The 15823-nt window shown below is 37.9% G+C and overlaps 1 protein-coding gene across 1 annotated transcript in view; it reads right to left on the bottom strand.

The window, feature by feature from the left end:
• The window catches only part of LOC116727858 (ELKS/Rab6-interacting/CAST family member 1-like), a 163397-nt gene that overhangs the window by 145663 nt on the left and 1911 nt on the right, over positions 1-15823 (bottom strand). Inside the window, exons 2-4 of the mRNA XM_032575516.1 lie at positions 14648-15755; positions 9500-9523; positions 8647-9378 (exon numbers count right to left, since the gene is read on the bottom strand). Coding sequence (XP_032431407.1) covers positions 8647-9378; positions 9500-9523; positions 14648-15517 — 1626 coding nt within the window. The 5' untranslated portion in view covers positions 15518-15755. The remainder of the gene's footprint in view (positions 1-8646; positions 9379-9499; positions 9524-14647; positions 15756-15823) is intronic.

The following is a 15823-nucleotide window of genomic DNA, read 5'->3' on the forward strand; positions in this document are numbered from 1 at the left end:
TCTGCCAGGTTCATATCATGTTCTTTCTCTGTTTGCTAGTGGGTAGTAGAAGGCACCTTCAGGTTTAGAACAAATGAATCAGTCTCGACCACCCTTTTCGGCATGAATCTCCAATTTTTTTTCTCCCACTTGTTTTCACTGTCTCTCTTGCAGATGTCTCTGGCATGCTGAAGCTTGTGCTAGGCAACAGTTTCTGCCAGCACATGCGCTAAGCTTCTTCTATCAATAATTAACGGTAGCACTGACCTGCAGCAATGCCTACACAAAACCATGAACGATATTCAAGCTACAGGCACACACAAAAGCACACATCCTGGCACATGAAAAGTTGCTTTGAAAATGCCTTGTTACTCCACTGTTTCATAGAGATTTTAATACAAATTGTGACCGCACTAACACAAAGTGCATTCAATTTTAAAGGGAAGACATCTGTTACTTGAACAGTTATTATATTTTTCTGAATGCATTTACATTCAATAAGAGAGTACATGCAAACCTTTCCTGAAAAGATTATACAAACAAAATCAAATGTATTCAGACATAGATACCTGAGGTCAGGACTTAAGTTACTTGGACTTGGACAGAGGTATGAGGCATAATTTACCTTACCTTTCTGTCAAAGCCTGTGCATACATTTTACATCCTTCAAAAATTTCTGTCTCAGAGAAGGAAATTAAGTCAAGAGAGCATGTCATCTAAGGCTATCGTCTCTGTTCCACATATGTCAGATCTGAGGACATGGACAGAACAGAATCAAATACAACACTACAACACTGACCGAAGGATATGGTCAAAACAGTTCAATTCTGGCCTTGAGGCAATGGTGTTAAGTGTGCCAAACACAAAACATGGCATGCAGTTATGTATAAAACGTAACAGATCAGACAACAGGCGAAATGAGGAATTTTTTAATTAAGGTTAAAAAATTAAAATAATCTAATATTGAAAAGTATTCTAAAGCAGGAAAAGTCCAATTTAAATGAAAGCTCATCATTTCAACAAAGGGCATCATATTTCAGTTTTAAATACTGATTTTTATGCACAATGCTGAAATTGCAAGGAGCTTCAATATCTATAGTTGCAAAATGGGCTCAAGTCATCACTCCTCCAACATCATGTTTGACATCTGTATACAAGGTTCTTGCTGTTAGGCTGTGTTTGAAACAAACATTTTGCAGTATATCATAAATAAATTTGATAAATTTGATCTGAATCAAGCAAAAGGGTATTGGAAACAAAATATATGGATATAGAGAACAATACAAAGTATATATAGCTATATTAGTCAATATGTACAATATACTTTGCCAATGCTAATCATAAACATCAAGCCAGAAACATTTCTTAGAATTTTATCCATTTGTTCTCCCACCATCATCCACCCACCCACTTTCCACAAAGAATTAAAGTGGACCACAACCAAATTCTTTTCATATAAGCTTATAAGCTTTTATTTTAAAACAAACTGTAGCACTGGCCAGCTAAGCATTTGGAAAGGGAAAATGATTTATTGTTTAATGTGTAAGACTGTTACATCAATCACAAATTTTATTGCAGCTGCATGCTTGGCTTCATAACCATAACAGATTATTACATATTTATTTACGTTAGACCTTCACTTGTAATTTATATGTCTCAAAAGGGAGACAGGACTTAAATATATAATTGGTTTATGTTGCTGCTGGCCTTATAAAATAAAAGAAATATTCTAAACGTTACCAAGCAGTAAAATATAACTGAATATTTACACTGTTAAGCAATCAGTGAATCCTTACTTCAGACACATAAGAGATTTAAAACATACAGTCAGTAAACATACTCCTGAGCAGTTTGTCAAGACAATCATAAACTCAGAGGAAGTTTGTCTTCCTGAGAAACAAAGAATGGCTGTAAGGCCTCCAATCACTAGGTGACAGCAGTGCTCAAGCTAATCAACATGCTCCCTGTTCAACCCAGTAGAAGAAGTAAGCAACACAGTCACACCCATAGACATTATGGGTGTCTATGGGTGTATATATGGTGTATATGGTGATACCATTGTTGTGGGTGATCTAGAGAAGTTTGTGACAGTGAAACGAAAAGCAGCGGCAGAGGCAAGTGATGATAGTCGACAGAAAAGACAAGGAAATACAATGAAGCCTTAATAACCCTTATGCATGTAGCATGCTCCAAGTTGGCCCAAAAAGATGTACTATAACTTCAGACTTTTTAAATATTTAAGTTAATAAAAATGTAACAATATTAAAATACCACACCTCTTATGATCTTGTGTTTGATAAAAGGTACAATGTTTGTATAACATACATTAATGACAAAAACATCTTTAATCTTTGAGGTACCCCAAAACTTGGGGCCCTGGACTACTGTCCCTATAAGCCCTTAGATTTACTGTGAATGCAAAATTTTGTGCATATTTCATCTCTTATAATAAGCTAAAATATAACCAAGTTGCAAATTTTAAAAAGCTATATACCTTTTTCCTTAAAAAGGAAAAAGCTGATGAAGTTGACAAAAAAATTATGTTTAGAATGATGCCAGTGATTCGTACAGATAAATAATTAAATAAGGTCAAGTTCTCAATAGTTTTTCATGTAAGGGGGAATTGCTGCAAAAAGAAAAAACATATTCCATATGGGGGCATAACATAAAATCATTGAGGACCACTTGTATAAGGCATGAGTACAGAAGAATGTAGGCCTAAAAAGGTACCAACCAGGACAAGCTTTCTGTCAAGTAAATGAAACAAAAAGGAGGAAATAAAGAGAGAACGAGGAAAACTAAAAAATAGGCATAATTAAAATTAAGAGAAAGAAGTAAGTAAAATGGGAAAAAAAATCCCAAAACAGAAAAAATAAGGTTCTGCTGACATGAGCTTCCAATTTCAACATGTTAGCACTGAAGAGTTTAGAAATCAACATTTCTGAAGCTTCATCAATATTTTCTGAGGAAAGAGCAGATAGGGAGGAGCTGCCAAAACAAGCAGAATGAGTTTTAAAACCAGGGGAGTCGTAAGTGCTTGCTTGCTTCTTTTTAACAGCAGAGTAATATACTCAACCTTCCTGATCCCACACTGAGTGAGATGTCTTCACATGAAATAGGGACCCTTACTCTATTTAGAGCCCCTACAGAACATATGACAACATCACTATATGTAAGAATATATAAATGCCAAAGCAGAAATCTCACAGTAAGAGTGTATGTTTATGCGTGTATGCCTTTGGCAGCAGGTCAGGGCTGGGCAGGATAAGACCAGTGGTGCTGCTGTTATTATTGGGTCTGCAGGGACCTGGCGGCTAGGGAGAGTCAATTAGACCCAGATTTATGCCTCTCAGCATGCATATGTGTGTTTGTGTGTCCCATCACACATAACTTTGCTTCACAGTGCATGTAATCACCACAGCAGCTAAACTCTAACTGAACAGTACCACTTTGTGGTCACTTTTAGTACTGCAAGAATTAAAATTTTACACCACATAATAGTTTGGTGTAAAATTAAAAATCAGTTTAAAATAAGGAAATTCAATATTTATGTTAATTCTTCTGACACCATGCACTAATATTATGTTGGTAAGGTTAAACTGGTAACACTCATGATAATATGACCTTACCTACACTAGTGCTGCTCAGGTTCAGTCCTAGAGAACTACCATCCTGCAACTTTAGAAACATTCCTGATCTAGAACACCTATTTCAAAAGGCTGAATTCCCTCACCAGCAGTAACTCAGCTCTGCAGAGGCTTGGTAACGAGCTATTCATTTGATCCAGGTGTGTAAGATAATGGGTGTATCTAAAAGTTGCAGGGTGGTAGCTCTCGAGGACTGAACTTGAGTACCCTGACCTACACCATCCTCTAATACAGGGGTGGGCAACTCCAGGCCTCGAGGGCCGGTCTCCTGCAACTTTTAGATGCATCTCTACTTCAACACGCCTGAGTCAAATAATGAGGTCATTAGCAGAACTCTGGAGAACTTGACTGCACTTAGGAGGTGATTCAACTATTGGATTCAAGTGTGTTGGACCAGGGAGACATATAAGAGTTGCAGGACACCGGCCCTCGAGGACCAGGATTGCCCACCCCTGCTCTAATGGATGTACATCATCAGCAGTGATCCACAACTTTTTAAAGTGATGTGTTAAGCGTTTCTCAATTCCGGTCCTCAGGCCCCCCTGCCCTGCATGTTTTAGGTGTTTCCCTTCTGCTACACACCTGGATTGAATCTATGGGTGATCAACAGGTTTCTGCAGCACTTGATGGTCATGCAATCATTTGAATCAGCTGTTCTGGAATAGAGGCACATCTAAAACATGCAGCGTAGGGGGGCCTGAGGACTGGAATTGAGAAGCACTGCAGTATGACCTGGGAATTTCTTCACATTTTACCACATTACAGCAACAAGGTTCAATGTATCTTATTGGGATTATACACAAAAGACCAACCCAAAACAGCTATAAAATGTGACCCAGATTTATATTCAGTCTTCTTTACTCTGTACCCTCTAATTAAAATCCAGCACAAACAATATCTAAAGGGGTCAGCTAGTTAGCTAGTTAGCACCAGAGTATAATTTAATTTCAGCATAAATACAGCTGTGGTGTGAAGGCTTCAGAATGGTTTGAATATAAGAGACAAACATCTAAAGAACATACCAGAAAGGTCAAAGATACAGTCTGGTTAGGTTTTCATTTCAAGAAGTGCCTATGGTAACCATGGTAACTCTGGAGGAGCTGTAGAAATCCAAAGCACAAATGGGACAATCTGTTGACAGGACAACTATTTATTTTTCCCAGAAGAATGGCACAGTTGAAGGAAAACTATAAGAAGTTCTATCTAAGATTTGCCACAGACAAGTGGAGATGCTCTGATCAGGCAGGGCCAAAATATGACTTTTTTGCCCCTGCACAGCAGAAACATGTCAGGGGTTGCTTATCTTCAGCAGAGGTAATGATGCTGGCCAAACTGATGAAAAGGTGGACAGAGCAACACCTGTTAGAGGCTGTAAAAAAAGAGGAGGCCCAACTACGACCAGGATAATAAAAATTCAATCAAAGTTCAAATTAAATAATTTAGATGGAAGAATATTTATGTCAAAACCCAGATCTAAATCCAATTGGGAATCTGTAGTACTCTCCATCCGATCTGACTAAGCTAAAAAAATAACAATTTCTTCCACTTCACAGTTAGGGACACATTTGTTTTGATCTGTTAAATAAAGTCCTAAGAAAATACATAGGAGAAAACTGGAGAAAGACTTCAAAGGGTTGAAATTGTTTGAAAGTCACTATACTTCTAGAGACCACATCAACACTGACAGTGATTTCACATCTGGATATGATATGTTATGATAGAATTAAAAGACCATACATTTTTACATATCCTACATCTGAAGCACTACTTCTGTAAAATATTCACCTAAACCTATGAATAGTATTTCTCCTCTCACCAACAAAAACATTGAGTCATTCTCCAAACAAACTTTCCAGCAAACTGAAAACAGGGACATTTATTATCCTTGCTTAAACTAAACAAGCACTGTCATTTAAAAGTGAGCAACGAGTGCAGTAATGAAAAGCGGTTGGGCTGATTTCCGTTGGTGCTAATCAGAAAACTAAGGTCTCCCTAACAAAGGCAATTGCTTCACTATATGATCCCTGGCTTGCATTGACCATGACATGTGCTAGTGTAATATACAAAGTGAAGCAACTTGTGCCAGACATTAGCTGCTTCTTGTTCTGCACACTTGTTCTTCAAACAGACCAGCCATTCAAAAACTGATACATCAAGCAAAGAGTTTCAAAGGAATCCAACTGCCAAACCTCCTGGCAGTTTCTCAAAGACATCCCAAAAAGCTTTACAAAGAAACTTCAGAAAACTTTAAGGACTAAATGTTTTCACTCCTGAATGCTAAAGTTCAAAGTGGTGGACATAGTTAAATTGCACACATATATGTATATAAATGCTCCAGCAAAGACCCTATTGCCCTTGTCTTCCATGAGGGAAACTAAAAAAAAGGAAAAAAAGCTGAAAGAACAACACTCCCTCTTTTTTCAATCAGGGAGGTCAGAGTGTTTTCTCTCATTAATCATACATTAATATTCAGATAAACACAGCCTATTTTTCTACTTTAGAAAAACAGAACCTTTCTAGCATGTCTACCTCTCCCTTTGACAGACCACTCAGACATGGTTGCCCTCCTCCTTTGCAGAATACACAGCCTATCCGAAGCTGTCAAATGGTTTAAAAATAACATGACTAAAAGAATATGTAAACAGGTACTCAAGTCTTACGTACAACTCACGGTTAGGTCCCATACATGACAAACGGATACATACGCGCACACTTCTGCATTAGCATGGCCTAAACCAACCAAAAATCGCCTTGGTGGCCAAACTCCAGGCAAGGGTGGATATCCCATCAGAAATCCTTGGAGGGAAATGGCAAGCCGAAAGGATCCAGATGTGTACACATGCTCACGCCCACGCACGCATACACACATTCCTTTATTCTAACTGGAGGGAGACTTGGAGAAAGAAAGTCAAGAACATTACGACACAAACGGTGTTGGAGGCATACACCAACATAGAATACACACTCGCACACAGAGCCAGAGATAGAGAAATTAAAGGTTAAGAAGATTTAAAAGTTAAAAATAGATAAGGCAGGAGTCAGGAGCTACAGAGCAGTATACTGCTAGCCTTCACAGTGGAGGATACACACACCTGTGCACCCCCACCACTTTCTGAACCCACATGCTGTGGGTGTCACATCAGGAGAAAAAGATTAACATTTGGATATTTTTTGATGAGGTTCAGCATAATCCCAATTCATCTAATATTCATTCCTTTCATTGCAGAGAGATGCCAAATGCAACGCTGGCTGCATTGCAACTGACAAATGATCAGCAGCTATATATGCAACATGTGCATGCTCTTGAACAAGCACGGAGACACATTCACGCACCAACACACACACAACACGAGATTGTAAAACTGCATGGCTGAACAGGAGCTTAGCGCTCTCCGTATGTTAATCTGGTCCATTGATAAGACCTGCTGAGCTGCTTTCTGCTCTAACACCACACAAAAAACATACTAAAAAACAGGTGCATGCATAAAAACTCAAAGCCAAACAATGATAAAAGCAGAAAGACAGGCTTTTGCGTGAAGTTACACAAGAAAAAAGCTAATGTTGATATTAGAAAATCTGTTAAGATTTTTTTTAAAAGATGTTCAAGTCTTAGCTGTAATGCTATGAAAAACAAATTGTCCCTTCTGTTTTTGCTTTTTGACACATTTACAGGTATCATACCATCAAAGAAACTTCATATCAGAAAAGAATTTTCTTGTTAAATACGAAACAACACAAATATTTAACTATTGAAACAACCTGGTTCTCATGTGAAAAGACAACTGTCTCCATTTTTTTCTATTTAATCAGCATTTTACCAGGAAGTCCCTTGAGATAAAATTTGTTTTTCAAGGGAGAGCTGTTGAATCACACACTAAGTGTGATAGATATTTTTTTAAAGCTGAGCTCAATTTCACCAGACAGGTCTGATTACTGACAGACATTTAAAATCAAGAAAAAGTCTTAAAGACAAAAAGTGGGCTAAAGACTAAAAAAAGCTATAACAGAGTTTTAAAAAAAGATTACAAGATCCAATGATAAAGTCACAGATTTTATTGGCTCAGTTTGGAAAGGGCTGCAATGCCATTTTCAGGCTTTCAGACTCCAGCAAGCCAGAGTGAGGCCCATTATTTATAAATGGAGAAAATGCAGAATTGTGGTAAATCTTTCCAGAAGCGGCTGTCTGGCCTACCATAAAAAGCTAATGAAGCACTCATAAAGGACATCACAAAATAAACCAGAATAACATCTAAAGCATTGTAGGCCTCAATTGCCTCAGTTACGGTCAGTGCTCATGATTCAACCAGAAGAAATAAACTCTGCAAAATTGGCATTCATGAAGGAGTTTCAATACAAAAAACCCCTCTGTCCAAAATGAACACAAAATTGGTCTCACATTAGCCTAAAACATCTTCATGATCTCAAGTCTTCTGGTAAAATATTCTGTCAACTAGCAAGATCATAATTTAATTTCCTGGAACGAGTGCATGCTGCTATATTTGGCATAAAGCTAAAACAACATTTTGAGAAAAAAAATAAAACAACATTATAGCAACAGTTAAAAATGGCAACATAGCTGCCATAAACAGTTATGTTGCCATTAAAAAGAAACCATGAATTCAGAATATCCTTCAGGAAAATCACTGACCATTAGTGTGTGACCCTAAACTAATTCATACTCGGATTATGTTGAATGACAATGACCCAAAGCACATAATGAAGTATATTCCTGAGTGGCTACTACCAACAAAATTAGGATTTTGGAGTGGCCTAGTCAAAATGGAAACTTGAATGTAATTGAGAAACTGTGCCTTAACCTTAAAAAAGAACATCCATGGTCAAAATTTCAATAGCTGAATTAAAGCAACTTTGTAAAGAAAACAAGGCTGGTTTTCCCCAGAGATGCAAAACACTCACTAAATTGCTCGATGGCAGTTACTGCTGCCATTGAGCCTGTAAAATGAAGTTATCAATATAAATGAAATTACACATTAAAAAACTATGAGGAAGACGTACACACCTCTCTCAAATGTATGTTCTCCAAGTGGACATCAGCTTCCTGGGCTGCCATGGTAATTATGCCTGTCCGCTGTCCTCGTCCCCACTGTCCCTGACCCTGAAGCAACTCCAGCAGCCTCTGGATACTCTCGTCTCGTGCACCCAGCGTCTGTTTCTGGGAGTCGATTCTCAACTCCATCTCTTCCATAGTCTTCCTCAGCAGGGACAACTCATTGGCTTGACGCTCATGTTCTGACTGCAGTCGGAAGAAGTTTTCCTCTGTTGGATCCTGAGGAGGAGGTGAAGAAAAGCCGTCGCACCCAGGCACCTGACAGGGGCTACATGGATGACGGGGGCTAGAGCTGGGCAATGCTCCCTGACTAGGACTGTAGAGGGCCTGGCTTGGACTGTTCCTTTGTCCAGGCTGAAGGGTGTTGGCTGGGCTAAGTCTCTGCGTGGCTGCCAATGTATTACACCCATAGCCAGGACTGTGAATAATGATGTCAGCCTCTTGTTGCCTTGGATTGTAGGTGTTCGATGGACTGGCTTTGGGGCTGTTCTTTGGTGCTGGACTGTGCAGGTTTATGGAACTTTGTCTGGGACTGTGGCCAGGACTGAGCCCCCCTCTGAACTCCTGGTCCATATGGTGTTCTCGGTAGGAGCTGCTCTGCTGCCGCTGTTGCCGCAGGCGACTGTTTGTCTCTCTGTGAGCTCTCAGCTCCTCCTGTAGCTCCTGAACTGTCAAAGGAAGTTGCTGCAACCACAAAGTGATTTTTTTTCAGTAATCATTCAAATTCAAAATTGCCAAAACTGAGTACAACACATACACACATATAAAAAGAGTGAGTGTCTTAAAATCAACAAATAAAACAGACCTTGTTTCTTCTTATATCCCCCAGCTGTAGCAGAATGAGATAAAAGAAACAGATACATAATGCCAGTAAAGCTAGAGGGTGCTAGTTACACAACTACGCCACAAGGGGGCGGGCTTTATCTTAGAAACACGTAGGTACATGGAGCATTGATTTGTAGTTGACATACCATTAGAGTGGAAAGGTAGAATAAAGTTGGTTATTTGTTTGAACTGAGTTCACTGGTGTACTTACTAGAGTTAAATAGAGTAAAGGAAACTAGATTTAAATACTTAAATATAGTTGTCATATTGTAAATTACTAAAAACTTCGATATTGTTTGACAACAGTAATCTGTTTTTGTTTCAAATAAAAAATATGTCAATATATTAAGCTAATCTCATAAATCTCTAAATTTGACTCTAAGTAATGATAATGTTTCTACAAGATTATTAATTATTAAGAACAACGTGAATGTTCCTTGGACAGGTGTCTCTGAAATATTTATATTTTTCATTATTCAAAGTGCATCAAAAAGGGACAAATCTAATTGAACATCTGGTAACCATAAACAGCAAAGCAAATTATTAAAAATTTCTAATCAACAAGAAGCTGAACATGAAAGTTTTATTACGATCAAGATTAAATTTAGAAGGGAAAAACATAAAAGAGTATCCACAAACCCAAGTTTTCATAACCTCAATAAGAAGTATGACAGCTGTTTCTGTAGCAGCTGTGTCCTTCGGTATTCATTTTCGGGGATTTCTGCTTCATCTGCAACCTTTTTTTGGAAGAAACAATAGCAGTTTTGTACATACAAAATTGTGATAAGTTCAGACTATGTTTTTCCTGAAATTATAACATCTGATAATTTGGTGACAAAGTCTTTGTACTTGGGGAACACAGTAAACTAGATCAACAAGCAGCTGAATACTTTATTTATTTATTTATTTATTTATTTATTTACAACTTTTTAATCCTTGAGTCACCGTGTGGTTTTTGTTTTTTGTTTTTTTGCTGGGGAGAACCAGATCAATACTATCTTAAAAAATAAAAATAAAATAAAATTTAAAAAACGGAGCATATTAATTGAACTATTGAGGGTCTGCTTTAAAGGTTCGGTTGATTTCATATATTTATTTATTTATTTTTGTTTTGTTTTGTTTTTTGTTTTCAAAATCTTTAGCACAATTAAAACCAGGAAATTCTAAATAATGGTTTCATAAAGATAAACTACAGCAACGACTACTGGGTGTAAACTATATTGCACATAGTAGTCAATTAGATGATTCATAACTTTTTGGACAGCCTCACTGTCTGTCCAATGTTTTAGTCAAAAAGACTATTCTGCCAATCACATGAGTTTCTATGCTTTACATGGACTGGTTTTTCCCCTACACTTTTGACTTCATGTCCTCGTGACAACAATTTATCAAGTGATTGTTACTTCCTCAAGCCATCCCTCACCCTGCACACTGACAGACAAGGCTTCAGTCTGGCAGCATAAAATAGGTAAAACTAAAAATTTTTGTCAGAGGACAAAAAGGACAGAACTTGTTCTTAAAGGTGAAGAAGAATAAGATTCTTTTAATAACTATATTTTGTGAGGAAGAGAAACAATATCTTCAACGATATTCAAACAATGACAGGCAGAACAATGCTGTACGTACCATACTACTTAAGAAATCACTGCTAAAACCAAAAATGATCAAATAATTATTAGAATTGTGACAGCTGAGAAATTAAGACTACTGTTTTAATGACATCTGTGAAAAATGTTACATTTTTGCTACAAAAATGTAACAAAAATGGATTTTCTTTGTTCTTATTTGTCCTGGTTTTTGTCACACACAGATGCTTCAGATCGACAAACAGATTTTAATAACAAATATAACCGGACTTATTACAGTTTTCAAATTATGACTGAATTTATTTATTTAAAAAGTACTTCCCCCTTTTGAACTTATAAGTAAGTAAATGTAAGTGACATTTTTTTGTGAGATTTATCTATCTCAAAAGTCACACCCAGGCCTAATTATAGATGCACTTGTAGAATAAAATTGTCACTTAATAGAAAGTTAAAAATCTCAAAAAGCAAACCATAATGACTCAGTCTAAAGAATTGAAGAAAAAAAAACAGATTAAAAGAGTGACTGACATCTATTAAACTATAATGGGTTACAAAGTCATTTCTAAGGGCTTGGATCTCAAGTGAACTACAGTGAAAGCCTAGCATACTGTGACATTTGGCATAAATTTAGATTGGTACTACTTTTTCTTCTTCGTTTTTGATTTCCAGCTTTTCTCATTTAATGCATGAAATTCTCATTTGAAAATAGTCATTTTTAATTAGCCCTTCTTGTTTGATAGTCAGAACATTTAAGTGTGGCAAAAATATAAAAAATATGAGAAAGTCTGTAAAATAGCAAATACGTTGTCCCACCACTGGACATGTCGTAAATGTTCAGACACATCTGACATGTAGATTTGCATTACAGAGTCTTTCAATCAGTACAGTCTGACTAGTTTTGATAGTGATAATCTATGCAAAAACAAATAAATTTGTTAGGAAACCCCTTTAATATTTTGACACTAATAGTAATTATTCGTGGGAATCCTTTGCTTGTTTTTCACGCCAACACTCTGATTTCTGTGCTCCTGTGCAGAAGGTGGAGAGTGCCAAGGACACAGAGTGGAGATGCAGAAGAGCGAGGCGAGTGAGTTTATGGATAATCAATGCAACATCTCACACTGAATATTAAATTAGAGTGGGAGGACAGTCCTTCTCAAAAACACACACAACTGAGACTGTAGATACACAAATGCTTATGTGTACAGTGTACAAATTCACAAATCAAAGAAACACATACACACCCAACACACAAATGGCTGGAGGGGAAAGGTCAAATGAGTGCAGATGCAAGAAAAGGTGACATTCCTTATGGTAAACTGCAGCTATCGTGTAAGATTCACCTGTTTTCCAGAGACTCACAAAAAGATAAAAAGTTCACAAAAGGAGGGGTGAGAAATGGGGGAGAAAAATGGAGAAGAAAAAGATAAACTGAACTGGAAGTAAGTGAGAAGATAAAGGGTGACCTTTTCTTTTTTTGTAAGAGTTGGAGACACTGGGTTATAGTGTTGGCTGAGGTACGGGGAAAGACATGGTTGCTCTTTAATGAATGGTCAAATCAATACTGTGAAGAAAACTGTGAACAACTTGAGCTCAACAGCTGTGGGCGGGTGCGTATGAGAGACAGACAATGGCAGAGAAAGACACAAGCAGAGACAGAAGGCAACACAAAAAACATGTTCTCTGACTTTGACCATTTGCTCTTAATGAAGCTTTTAGCTGCTTTTTTAAATTGCTTTCAAAGCTTTTAATTGACATTCCGTGGAAAGAAATACACAAATTAATATCAGGCAACTAAATTTGATTTGGTTAAGGTAGAATGACCTTGTTCAAAGAGTCCGAACAGATTGAGCAAATTAAAATGCAAAGGTGCAATCAAGGACAAGTCAGCTCACCATGTTTCAGATGAAGAAAATTATGTTAATCAGCAGTTTTCAAGCATATTTGAGAGCAAAAAGGTTGTCTCATATTCATTTCTCTCCTTTTTACATTTTCTGACTTCATGTGTCATGCATGTGCGTATAGTTACAGTATAGTGCACTTACACTTTATGACTTTATGACCAAGTGAGATGAAAAAGAAAGAAATAAAAAATGCAGAGGAGGCTCCTTGGTTACAACGGGAGGATGCAGATATTGTTTTTTGTATGTGTAAAAGCAACAAAACAATCACAGTTCCAGCTTCTGTAATTTGCGAAACCTCAAACAATTTTTTTTTAAATCGGAATAGCATTACTGTGTAGTATTTGGATTTTCTTCTAGAAAAAGAACAGACACACAAAGATGTAAAATGCCCGATAAAGAGAGAAACAGAAGGGCACTGAGATAAAAAACCAAGGGAGGATAAACAAAGAAGAGACACTACACAGTCACCATGCAGTGGGTGAGGCAGACAGATGGATAACACCTCTGAATGAGTGGGACAGACTCCGGGGGAGAGACTGCACAGGACAGACTGGTCACCATTCCTTCAGCAAAAGCTGTGAGCCCTTTGAGAACCCGGCAAACCCGGCAAACACCTTGAACAAGTTCCCATGGAAACACATGGAGGTAGCATGGAAAACATTGTTAGTCAAAACGGCAGCCAAGCTATTCAATGTAACCTTGAAGATGAGAACAAATGGTGTTTTGACAGAGTGATTTTCAGAGATGAACACAAAACATCTGAATGTAACTAATGAAGAAACTCACTGAAATTACTTTTTGATATTTTGTCACCTTACAATAACTACGTGTTTCCTTATTATTCTATAGGGCAGACCAACACAAAGGAGTTCACAGCTGTAAAGTGGAAGGAAATTGCTAAATGTTTTTCAGTTTTTAACTATTTAACTAATAAAAATAAGTGACATTGTATTAACCACTCCAAATCCATACTAGAACCACATTTTACTGCGCTAGCAGCTGTAGAACCTCTGGGAAATATGTTTTAATATGTACTGGAATTAATTGCTTATTCTTCTCTGCAAAATATCTCAAACTCAGACACAATGGTTAGTTAATGAACAATTTTTTCCACACACTCTCAAGTGGCTTTAGTAGAGATGCAACAATCTACAGGCCAGAGATTATAATGGCCCTTTATTTTCATTCTAAAATGCAACATTATGTACTTTGATGCACATCCTTCATTATCCGTTGCTACCTCTTTACAAAAGAGTACTTTTGTACTTTACTTTTTGTATTTTACAAAAGCACAAAATGGTTTCTGAGGTTTTGCTCTTGGACAGAAAAAGTCAAAAGAAGTTCAGACAGAAAGCAAGAAACAGAAATCCGTATTGGGCAAGAAGCACAGAATTGGTGCCTCTTCAATACTTAGGCTAATGGCAATTCAAAGAGGTTCAACAAATGTGTACCAAAGCTCTGATTTTCATTTTAAACAGTGTTTAAAAACCATGTAAAATTTCTTCCTTTTTCTTTACAATTATACATCATTATTTGTTGATCTATATCATAAAATCTGAATAAAATAAGTTGAAAGTTTGAGGCTGTAATATGTAAAAGTTCAAGTGCATAAGGCACTGTAGCTGTCTGCTTTCTCACCTGTAAATCGTCTTGGTTCACTCTGCACTGTTCCTTTAGAGCAGGCGTCCTTACTCCCTCTTCACGCCTACTCCCCTTGTCTCTCTTTACATCAGGGCTCCAGAAATTAACACTATTAATGCCATAGCCTGTCTTTCCATCCCTCCCTCCATCCAGTTCCCTCCGGAGACTTTCATTCTCTCTCTGCAGATCCCTCAGCTGAGCCTGGAGATCACAGGTGGAAACCTCTCCCCGATCATCTGAATCCAATGTTTGTGTGCATCTTCCAGACTGCCGTCGCAAACTGGAAGTTCCTGTAGAAAACACAGTTTGGTCTCCACAAGAGTCTGATATGTGGTGCATACCAGAGGCTGTGATGTTTGGGGTGCTTCCAATTGCTGTACTGCGGCCAGTGGAAGATGAGCGGCTGGTACTCCGCCCTAATGTCATGGTACTTTTAGGGTATCCACCAGAGGGTTCCAAGGACTCCCGCTCATTGGGATACATGGTGCCAGAAGTGGCATAGGCCGCACTTAAAGACTGGATGTTCTCCATGGACATGGTTTTTCCACCTGGAGCAGTTGCTGAACCACGAGTTGATCCTTTATCTGCTGTTGATGTGTTGACTTTGAGTCTTGAACCAAGCTTTGAAACTGAACCTTGTGCTCCGGTCAGTTTAGCTGCTGGTGGAGGCCCGCCCCCTGACACAGAGCCGGGCTCAAGTCCTGATCGGGACCCAGGACCTGAGCTGACAGCCTGTTTACCTTTTCCCTGTTTTGTAGACCTCGAGAAGCGTGAATGAGATGAGCTGCCATCATTTTGCCCACCACTCTTTGCAGCAGCAGCAGTCAGCTTGCTGTGCGAGGGCTTGGCTCTTATGTTTAAAGGCATGGTTGTATGGCAAAATATAACATCTGGAAGCAAATTGTCACAGACAGAAAAACTGGGATATCCATTTGTGGAATAAGAATAAGCAATGGGAGTAATAAAGGGCACTTATTCACTTGTCCATATCTGACTGCACATGAATTGAGACTTATTTTGTCTTTTTGAAGAAAATATGAGGCTGTTGGCAGTGATGCTCCAAGAAGTCTTGGACTTTCAGTTACACTGCAGGTCATCATGGCTTCTAGGCAGCAAACAATAAGACAGACATACAAGAAATACAGAAATGCAACAACAAGAATAAGAATAAGA

This window comes from Xiphophorus hellerii, chromosome 1 (genome assembly GCF_003331165.1).
Source record: "Xiphophorus hellerii strain 12219 chromosome 1, Xiphophorus_hellerii-4.1, whole genome shotgun sequence".
NCBI lineage: Eukaryota > Metazoa > Chordata > Actinopteri > Cyprinodontiformes > Poeciliidae > Xiphophorus > Xiphophorus hellerii.